This window comes from Magnolia sinica, chromosome 4 (genome assembly GCF_029962835.1).
Source record: "Magnolia sinica isolate HGM2019 chromosome 4, MsV1, whole genome shotgun sequence".
Taxonomy (NCBI): Eukaryota; Viridiplantae; Streptophyta; class Magnoliopsida; order Magnoliales; family Magnoliaceae; genus Magnolia; species Magnolia sinica.
This window is the reverse complement of record NC_080576.1, coordinates 5,692,694-5,703,878: the sequence shown is the minus strand read 5'-3', so window position 1 is coordinate 5,703,878 and position 11,185 is coordinate 5,692,694. Positions and strand designations below refer to the sequence as shown.

The window sequence follows — 11,185 nt, the reverse complement described above, 5'->3', positions numbered from 1 at the left end:
GGTAATCGACCACATCACGTCCCTCCCTGCACCATCCTTTCTACCGTCGGACAAGGCATTCCAGCAAATTCTTTAGCATCTCAACGCAGCGATCATCATCCTAGTCGTGAAGCACAAACTGCAGCCATGTTTGTGTTTTAATTTTCCAGTGTTAATAGCGTAAATATGGTGGACAGCCTAAACACACAACCAAGCTTGTATGGCAAATCTTAGGGTTTCAAAAGGGAGCGTCTGGTTTGGGCCACAACCAGAGCTCTCAATGGCCCGGCTGAGCTCTGTCCAACCCCAGCCCACCAAGTAAAACCAGGTGTGGCCATGCCAGGGATGACGTGGATCTAATCCTGAACCATGATTATAACGATGGTCCACATCTGAATCCAGCCCGAACCAGGACCTAGCTACCCTGTGTGTAAGATCTATCCTGTTTGTTAGGCGTGCCCAATCGTGCATGATTTTGAGAAAACGATCCTTGACGCATTAAATGGGCTAGGCCACATCAGGTTCGGGCCCAGTTGCTAGGTCCTAGAAGCAGCCTGAGCCCAGCGTTACTCATAAAAGGGGTCTGATATTTCAGCCCAAGTAGCAAAGGCCAACGGGCTGGCCCAGCCCTAGAAAAGGTGTTGATGTTGAGCTCATGAGCTAGTACATGAACGAAGGCCCAGCCCAGACCCTAATCTAAGGAATCGGCCTTGGTGATGGGTCAGGCCAATCCACACATTGTTCAAGGCGGTTTGCTCTGCGCATACTACATCATACACATGTGCCTGCGCTCGTGTGAGGGCATGTGCTAGGTTAGTTAGCTGGAGGAGTGTTCCGACAAGAGTTTCCATTGATTATCCAAATCTGCCTTCTGCTCCCTTCGAAGGATACATGGGCAGACACGACGGTCACAAACAGAGGAACAAAAAACAAAAACATCTTACCTACGTAAGAATGGTATCTGCACTGGGTACACCCTCAAACATATTTCCACGCCTAGACCAGGTAAAAGAACTTGAGTGGATTAGACAGATCTATCCAAACACATGCACCAATATAGATGTGCATGTATGCATGCATACAACAAATTACATCCGGTGTACACATTCTCACGTGGGAAAACGTGCAAATATGAAAAAATATGTATGAGTTTTGAGCTTTTCATAAAATGCAGTTGCAGCAAATCGAAATTTACACCGGGGGGGGGGGGGGGGGGGGATGATAAGGCTCGTCATGATGCATTTTTGAGGCCCATATGATGGGCCCACCTACTTGAACCTAAGGCCCATGGGTAAGACCCATTGTGATGCATTTGAGGCTTATGGGCAAGGCCCATTGTGATGTATTCGTGGCCTATGGGCAAGGCCCATTGTGATATATATTGGGCCCATGACACGTGGCCCTTTGATGTATATAAGGCTCGGGTACGTGGCCCATTTGATACATATGAGACCCACGTGTAGGGCCCACATGCTATGCATATATTTGAGGCTCATGAGTAGGGCCCACCTGTTGTGTATATGAGGCCCATTGGTGCAGCCCGTAGACGCAATCCACTTCATGTATATGAGGCCTACTGGTGCGGCCCATGTGATATGGCTGACTCGATATATATGAGGTCCATTGCGATGTGTAATTACTTCACGATGTATGTAATGATGATTATGGTGGGCCATGCCTTGGGAGCAATGATGGTTTAATGTCCACATTAATGGACGATGATGGTTAAATGTCCACATTGTGACCTTCCTTTAGGCTTTGTTAGGCCCATTCTGATTCTGATTGACGTGACCGATTTGCCGATTCTGATTATCGATCGATCCCGATTGATGTGACTGATTTGCCGATTCTGATTATCGATTGATTCTGATTGCCATGAGCGATTGCCGATTTCGATTGACGTGACCAATTTACCGATTCTGATTATCGATCGATTTCGATTGTCGTGATCGATTACCGATTCTATTGACATGACCAATTTATCGATTCTGATTATCGATCGATTCCGATTGTCGTGATTGATTGCCGATTCCAATTGACATGACCGATTTGCCGATTCTGATTATCAATCGATTCCGATTGTCATGACCAATTGCCTATTCCGATTGACGTGACTGATTTACCGATTCTGATTATCAATCGATTCCGATTGTCGTGACCGATTGTGGATTCTGATTGACGTGACCGATTTGCCGATTCTGATTATCGATTGATTCCGATTGTCGTGACTGATTGCCGATTTCGATTGACGTGACCGATTTGCCGATTCTGATTATCGATTGATTCCGATTATCGTGACTGATTACCAATTCTGATTTGTCGAGGCTAAGTATTGAGGCTGATTTTGATTTGTCGAGGCCGATTCTGATTGTCGAGACCGAGTGTCAATTCCTATTGTTGAGGCCGATTTCGTTTGTCGATGCCGATTTTGATTGTTGATTCCGATTGTCGAGGCCTATGTGATGAGGCCCATTATGATGCATTTGAGGGTCAAGCGATGAACCCCATTGTGATGTATTTAGGCCCATGTGAAAGGCCCATTATGATGTGTATTAAGCTCTTGAGTGAGGCCCATGGCGTTGTATATGAGGCCCTTTGTGAGGCCATGGGTCCACTATATGTGAGACTCTATGTGGGCCACTCCTTGGGGGTAATGTTGGTTAAATGTCCACATTGTCGAGGTCGATTGTTGATGCCGATTGTCGGTGCCAGATACCGATTACGAGTATGTGACAGCATAGCATCACGATACATGCCCATACGCATCATCTGCATGTTTGTTATGAGATATGGTTGACCATTGCATAACATTGGGTATGTTGTTATGAGACTCCCTGATAGGCGGAGATTGTCTCACATGAGTACCGGTATGCGCAGGATTGATGCATGACTGGATTGTATGACTCATGCATCTTGCATTGTGTGTTGTGATTACTCTACACCCTAGCGACATCAGGGTCGTAGCCTCCACAGGTATTTCGTGGATGGCCAGATGGGACACCGAAAATCTGTTCTACATGGGGTGCTAAAGATATCCATGGGTGAAAGTCCCTGAACCCTCTTGGTTCTAGAGGTTGCTCCAACGTCTAGATCGAGTGGATGCATGAGTGCATGAGGGCCTATACGGTTAGACTGCGTCTCCTACTGTGTCGTGGTTGGTTAGAAAGGGGTGCGACCTTACCTGCCCGAGAGGAGGGGGCAATGCTAGGTTGAGTCTGACTAGCTCGAGGAATGAGTCCATTATTGACGAGTTGGGCCCGATATTGGCAGGCGGATAGTGAGGTCTCTTCCACTCGCCTTGTTGCGCACGATAGGGCAACAATCTGGTTTGGAGTGTAATAGACCCCAGTGATTTTTCAAAGAGGAACCGTACTGATATGTTGACTTATTGAGTAGGAGTTGCATACTCATACATTCATTTCGTTCACTATCCACTCGGGCTGGTAGTGCCCAACTAATTATTGTGTACCTTCGTATGGCTAGAATTTTGGTTGGCGCGCGACTAACTTGAGATTAGGAGTCTACCACATTGGATTTGACTATCTAAATTTAGGTATGAGACTGGTTTGGATAGAAGTCCTTTGTGATAGACCCCGTATCTTGCGATACTACGTATTACCATCCCGACTTCACAGTTCAGCTTGATCATTTCATTCGCATCGCATATTACATTGCATCCTCAACACATAGTATTTAGCTTACTGCCTCCGCATTGCATAGCTGATTTACATTCCTTCATCAATATATGATATTGGATTATTATATTTTGCATCACATAGCCTGGATAAGGCTGATGGTATTTATGGGCCTATTAGCATGTCTTCGCATTACTCTGATATCGTATGATTTATGAACTTGCTAGTATTTCGGATATTGTATGATTTATGGGCCTGTTAGTATTTCCGCTTACTCTGATTACTCTGATATTGGTTACTAGCTACTTACCTTGTGCACACACTTTCACCGCCCACTAAGCTTTCTATAAGCTTATGCACGATAGATGCGTGCAGGTGGCGTTATGTTGCCGCAGCGTTGAACTTGGGGCGTGTAATGGACTTCTGGAGCTTTGATTTTTGACATATGTATTTCTCCTTTCAGCATTGTATTCAAATGTTTATATTAGTGGATATGTGATGATGATGTTATTCTTGTGATTTGGGTATACTTGTGGTTATGCTTCTTATGAGACAAATGCACTTTGGAAAATCCTCCTTGTAGGATCCCAGGATCGGAATCCGGTACATGCGCGCTGGGAGCTGAGAATGGGGTACTACGGAGGCTGTCGGCACCTGATTCGACGATCGGAAATTTTGTGAGCCCGGTTTCCGAGTTTGGAGCGTGACACCAAGAATATCCCTAGCGGAGATTTGATTGGATCACGTGCTGCTCTCAGAGACATACTTTGTGTGAGCTCCATTTTTGAGAAAAAGATTGACATCGTTGAGGAATAATTTTATAATATCCAAGGTGAAAATGCTCAAAGATCTCCGAAGTGGGCGGTCCCAACCTTGCCCTTTATGGCCCACAAACATATGGTTAAGAGAAGACGTACAACAATGATCCACATCTAGTAAAATAAGAAAGGCCAAATATTGAAGGGCTATAATCTTTCAAGCAGGAAAATTTCAAGAGCATTATCAATTTGCAGTTGGTCCACCAGATTGACGGTTGGATCATCTAACCATGGTCAAAGAATCCCCTTCATTAGTGAACTGTAGGTTTGGTGATGAGCATGACCTGGTAAATATATATATTTTTTTCTTTTAAAATTTGTATATATCCCCATGTCTTTCTAGCATTTGTTTGATATCTCTTGCTTTAAAAAAAATAAAATAATTATTCTTGAAACTTGTAGCATACCAAGCTCATGACAATTTATAAATATCTCCTTGATGTGCTCTTATCACCGAGTACTTCCAAATGGCATGCTATAGCTTTAAAAAAGAAATGACCAAAATGCCCTTACCACCTGCTTTAAATCATGAAAATATGTTCTTTTTGGCATTGAATACATGATTTCAATCAGGCCCTTAGTTATAAAAAATACTCTCTCGAGCCATTATAAAAATCATGCCTACAGTAAGTTCAGCTTGCGTGGCCCACCAGAGTTTTGGATCAGGTTGGTTTTTGGAATGTCACTCATCTTAATGAGTTGCACCTGATGAATGGATTGGATGGAATATAAAATACTATTGTTTGCCACATGCACAATCTATGGTTGGTGTTCCCTCCCGCTATTGTTCCCTGTAGTGTGGCCAACCTCAGTTTCTTTATGAGGATGAATTTTGGCTGCTAGGCCTAAAATCAAGGGACGCACCTGATGTCCCGTGAGGAGTGGGCCCAGCTCGATTGTTGTAGGCACTACGTACAACAGGTGGTGTAGGGGATTCGGGTCCAATATAAGCAGGCAACTCACCTGCTTAAAGAGCTTGATGAAAGATACAATAGTCGCCCCACACATAAACCTATGGTGGGTATCCTATCCCCATTGTTCCCTATGGTGTGGCCCACCTGAGAACAGAACTTGATGGAGAATGGATTTTACATATTCAACATGGTGGGCTCACACAGCTTGTTTATTTCATGTCCTGCTTAAAACGTGTTGTAGGGGATTTCGGTCCCATTTGAAAGGCAGGTGCTAGAAATGTGCTTGCATGGTCCATCTGATTTGGTTTGAAAACCAATTGTTAATGGTCCACATTCAATGGAAAACTGATGGTGGGCATCCTCTGTTCCGGGTGTTCTACGTGAATTCCGGTTCATGATCTATCAAAGTAGTGCACACAAATACTCGGGTGTTCCATGCGTGCAGCCAGGATTATTGCTTTAATTCGCTGCATATTGATGAACTCATACATAAATTAATCCAGACCACACAACCACTTTGTGCAAAGGGAAGTAATAACAAGGACTTCAGGCTCATAATTTAGTAGTAGATATATTAAAACATAGAAAGAGAAGAACAAAAAAAGAAGAAAAAAAGAGACACTAGTCTAGCTTTCTTTTCCCATAGATTATTAGAGATATCTGTAAATGAGAAATGCAAAGCCACGTAACAGTTGGAGAGACTAAGAGGTGTTCCATCCTGAGCCATTCATTAGGTGGGCCCATCATGAATGTACCCTGACCCAACAATCCAACTAGTCTCAGTTGGGCCAAACATATGTCGTTGAATTTATGGGTATATTCAACTGGGACCCAGCTGACGATTGGTTCGGATCTCACACACACGTGCCACATTGGCACATGTGCAACCTCTTTAACTTCCCCTCTATTAATATAGCCTTGTCATTTGCTCACTTCCACTAGCATGCTAGTTCTTGAGCGAAATCCTCTTGTAGAATTCAATCACATGAATGCCCAGCGAGATTGGAATATCCTTTGTTTCTGCAAATCCGGCTGCTTTTGCGAGATTGTCATACTCAGCCGCCGTCCGTTCCTTACCGCCGGGGCTGAAGGCCATCATCAATAGATCTTCAATGGCCGTCTGGCGTGAAACGGCATCCATGCCGAGTATGGAAGGGACCACGTGCTCAACATTGATCACCTTTCCACTGTCAGGCAACGCGTTCCAGCAGTTCTTTAGCAGCTTTATGCAATGATCATCGTCCCAGTCGTGAAGCACAAACTGCATGCAGCCATGTTTGTGTTTTAAATTTTCAATGTTAATAGCATAAATACAATGGACAGCTTAAAGACACATAACCAAGCTTGTATGGCTAATCTTAGGGTTTCAAATGGGCTAGTCTGGTTTGTTCTGCAACTAGGGCTCTCAATTGGCTGGCTGAGTTCTGTCCAAGCACAGCCCACAAAGTAAAATCAGGCCTGAATCCTGCTGGGCCATATGGGAAAAATTAAATAGGCCCGAGCCCAGTCTGTCTAATAAAGGGTTTCTAATATTTCAGCCCAAGCAGGAAAGGCCAACAGGCCATCTCAGCTCATATACAACCCTAGACACAACGTGTTAATGTCGAGCTCATGAGCCCAGTACATGAAATAGGTTCGAGCCCAGACCCTGATCTAAGGAATAGAGCTTCTGGGTGGCTCAGGCCAGTCCACATTGTGGATTGCGATTTCCTCTGCGCATGCTACATCATACACATGTGCCTGTGCTCGTGCGAGGGCATGTGCCAGGTAGTGGGCTGGAGGGGTGCACTTTTGACGCCCTTTGCACTTCGCATTCTCCATAGGAGTTTCCATTAATTACCAAAATGCCCCTTTTGCACCCTTCTAAGGATGCATGTTTAGACATGACTGCTCACAAACAGATACGTTGATACGTACAAACATGCATCTAGAGATTTAACCACATCAAGAGAATTCTCTCTTACTCTCACTCTACATTTCATTTGGGCACTTTGAATCAGGTTCAGAACAATATTCAATCCGTTGATTTGTTCCGGACTGTTTTGGTCATGCTGTTTTGGACAGGTCTGTAGAGATATGCTCACATACATCAACTGGCCAAGATATTGATATTGTATCAAAAGATACTGATATTGTATCAAAAGAGATTGATATTGTATACAATTGTTAAGGATTGTAATCATTCTGTTTATATTGATTAAGGAAATCTCCCTCAAAATATACTTTTGAGAAAGAGAGTCACGATACTTTCAGGTTGGGTCCTATTTACTCTTTAAGGTCATCTAGGTTATGTTGACTAGGACTTGATATTCTATTAGCTATTTGTCAAATATTTTGAAATTAGGAGTAAAAATCAACCGCGGCACTCATGGCCCATGTATAGATAAAAATAAATAAATAAACAGATAACTAACCTTCATAAAAATGGTCTCTGCACTTGGTACACCCTCAAACATATTTCCTCCCACGTGCTCCACGCCTTCGAAGCCAGGTAAAAGAAATTAGGCCCATAGATACATCCATCCAAACACATGTACCACTATAAATATGCATGTACTCATACATACACCTATTTACACTCCGGGTACAATCCTCGCATGTGTAAATGTGCAAATGAGCTTTTAATGATGTCTATAAAAAATCAGATACTTTTATTCGTTAGGTGAGCCATGGCATACTAAAGTGGCCGTTAAAAGAAATTTTTAGCCTTCCATTTGTTTTAATATTCTGCGGCCCATGGGAAGTATGCAGCGACCTGATTTTTATGACAAAGATCTAAACGGTGGAGCTCCCTGGTTGAAAAGATCATATCCCACACACGTCACTCGATGACATACACCGACAATGGGTGTGGCTCCAATACACGTGTGCAATTAACAAACCTAGAGAGAGAGAGAGAGAGAGAGAGAGAGAGAGAGAGCGCGCACATGTCACTCGATGACATACACCGACAATGGGTGTGGCTCCAATACACGTGTGCAATTAGCAAACCTAGAGAGAGAGAGAGAGAGAGAGAGAGAGAGAGAGAGAGAGAGAGAGAGCTACCTGGGCAATGAGGTGCACTTTCAATTACATGAGGCAAATCGAAATTCGAACCGCGTATGTGTGGAAAGTGGGAGACAATGGAAGAAATGCAGGTGCCCGTTCCCCCACCCACATCCATCAGTTGTTTCACTTCATTGAAACCATTATACGCCTTAAATATCTCTTTCAAAGCAATAACAGAGCAATTGCTCATACCCTCTTGGAACACATTGTTGTACCTTGGCTCCTTCGCACCAAACACAAAGAGATCCACACCATGGGCCATCTCAAAGGGGGTGCGCCCGCCTTCAATCACGGCATCCTTAAGATAAAACAATCCCTCCACCGTTACTCGATCGAGGAAGAGTCGTGCTATTGAAGCTGCCGTGACACCATCCTTGTCAGGTACGAGGAAACGAGATCGGTCCGTTAGACCGTACAAGTGTTCCGGCACCCCACCCTTATCGTCTGATCTTACCGACATGGTGAGGATCCTATCCGTTACAAGGACTCGGAGTATACGCTCCAAGGAGGTTGCAGCATGTGGATTAGATGTGGGCATTTTGGCAACCATCTCTGATGGGGAAAGCATAGCTTCAGGTCCAGCATCGGCAATGATCTCGAACACCTTTAGATCCATCGCAGCTCGCAAGACCATCGGGAGGCAGATGATGTCTCCCAGAATGATAGGCATTAGACCGTTTGCATGATCGGAGACGTCCATCTTATGTTTGTGAGTCTGGAATCTTAGCAAAGTTGATACCTGCACTTCATTGATTTATAGGTGTTGGATGCTACGAGTAATACAATAGAGGTAAGGAAACGACAACTTGAAGGGAATCGATTGGACTCTTATACGGCGGAGCGTGACTAAGCATTTACGGCTGACCAAGTGTAGTGATATCTAGAAGGCCCATCACGTGAAATGAAATTGCACTTTCTTTTTTTAGAAAAAGGACAAAAATAAAATAAAATTCTAGAAGGGCCATGTCGTATTAGTCCAAGTTAGTGACCCATCTATAGCTCGACTTCGCCTAATTTAATTGATGGTGTAGGCCGGATTATATTTTCACCGTGAGTCCTACTTAATGACCCATCAATAAAGGATGTACCAATTGAACGGTTTGGATCAATATACAAGTAGGCTATAGGGCCTACTGTGATGTATGTGTCTTATCCACACCATCCATCCATTTTAGCATCTCATTTTAGATCATGAGCCCAAAATTGAAACATATACAAAGCTCAAGTCGACCACATCACAGGAAATAGTGTGTACTGAACACCTACCGTGTGGGGATACAAATTTTGAATCAAGTTGATATTTGTTTTTTCTTTTCCTTCTTCCATCCATGTCTGTGACCTTATGAACAGTTTGGATGACAAATAAACATCATTGTGGGGTCAAGAAAGGTTTCAATGGTGGACATCATCATCCTCACCTTTTCATGTAGTGTTGTCTAATTTATCTTTAAATATGATTCAATTTTGGAGTCATGCACTAAAATGATACGGTAAAACAGATAAACGGAGTAGATAAGACACATATATTATCTTTAATTTTTTTTTTTTTTGGGAGTTGGTAAGGAACCTTCTGATGGTCATTCGCCTACAAGCAGGAGAGTCCTTAATCCATTGGGAATACCTATTACTTTTTAGAGAAATGCTCCATTGCGGTCCGATCACTGTAAGTTCTAATGGTCCTGGTTGCATTGCGACACTTTGGCAATCCAATCCCTTGATTCGGATTGCATATTCGATCCAACATGTAAAATACTGCCAGATCGACAGTCTTTTCCCTATTTTAATTCCATTTTTATTATAAATAGTAAGTATTAGTTTGATTATAACTCTTCATCCGCTGGGCTTTAAGACTTTTGCCAAACGCGAAAAGAGCTTAGAAAAATTAGGAGAATAGCTTGGTGAAGCCAAATAAGACACTTAATATTTTTGGCCAAAATCCTTGCGCACTAGTAGACATCACGACCGTCTATAAATAGTAAGTTTATTATTTATAGTAAGTTACGAATTTTAGGAGTTTTAACCATAGTATGATTCTGATTTCTCTTCCATTGCTTGGTATCCCTATTTAAAGGGTTGTGAACTTGTTTTTTTTTCATTCACCAGTCAATTTCAAATTTATTAGAATTTATTTTTATTTTCTTACTTTCTTTCCTCATGGATTCAAGAAGTGAAGTCTCTGTGAAGAGTCTAGAGAAGTTCCATCGATTCAGAATAGTTATCCTCTTGAGGAAAATGGTACTTGACCTCACATCCTCCCCTGCATCAATTTAGATTGTTGATACTATGATCCAAATCATCAATACTATGATCCAAACCATTCATACTAGATATAATGATGCGGACCATCCAAACAGTGTATATTATGATTCAAACCATCCAGATCATAAATATTATGATTTAGACCATGCAGAACATCTAGATCATTGATATTAGGAACCAGACTATCCACATCATCGATAACATGTATAAACCATGTAGACCATCCACTACAATATAGACGATCTAGACCATCCAGACCACCAATCTTATGTTTCAGACCATCCAGATTGTGTGGCCTGATTTATGAATGGACTTACCCTATTTTTGGGACAAGGTATGTTCATAGTGTGGGAGCCACCTGATGAATGGCGATATCGCTCACATGTCTCACTTGTGCCTTAAGCGGGGCTTTTCCTTGGAGAACGGCTATCATGCCAAAGTATCTCAGCAAGATGTGGATCATGCACCAAGCACACTGATAGTGCAATAATCAAGCCAGTCCAGTTATCAGGTGGGCCTTCCATGTGATACA

At 42.9% G+C, this 11,185-nt stretch overlaps 2 protein-coding genes across 3 annotated transcripts in view; both read right to left on the bottom strand.

Annotated features, from left to right (window-relative positions):
* Positions 1-5,873: 5,873 nt before the first annotated feature.
* On the bottom strand, positions 5,874-9,170 carry LOC131242245 ((S)-scoulerine 9-O-methyltransferase-like). Its single transcript, XM_058240766.1, has 3 exons — positions 8,392-9,170; positions 7,761-7,825; positions 5,874-6,607 (listed from the first exon to the last, which is right to left on the bottom strand). The coding sequence occupies exons 1-3, from the start codon at positions 9,092-9,094 to the stop codon at positions 6,293-6,295; spliced, it is 1,083 nt and encodes a 360-aa protein (XP_058096749.1). The 5' UTR covers positions 9,095-9,170; the 3' UTR covers positions 5,874-6,292.
* The window catches only part of LOC131242246 ((S)-scoulerine 9-O-methyltransferase-like), an 84,205-nt gene continuing 78,893 nt past the window's right edge, over positions 5,874-11,185 (bottom strand). For both annotated transcript variants that reach the window (XM_058240768.1, XM_058240767.1), the window contains exon 4: positions 5,874-5,972. The gene's annotated coding sequence lies outside the window, so the exon portion shown is untranslated. The remainder of the gene's footprint in view (positions 5,973-11,185) is intronic.

Bases quoted from the DNA above. Each gene is read 5' to 3' on its own strand.
- LOC131242245 (XM_058240766.1), bottom strand. From the start codon at position 9,094: ATGGACGTCTCCGATCATGCAAACGGTCTAATGCCTATCATTCTGGGA. The intron at 7,826-8,391 runs GTAGCTCTCTCT...CTGGCTTCGAAG, and splicing joins AAGTGCACCTCATTGCCCAG to GCGTGGAGCACGTGGGAGGA. The intron at 6,608-7,760 runs GTTAGTTATCTG...GGCTGCATGCAG, and splicing joins CAGAGACCATTTTTATGAAG to TTTGTGCTTCACGACTGGGA.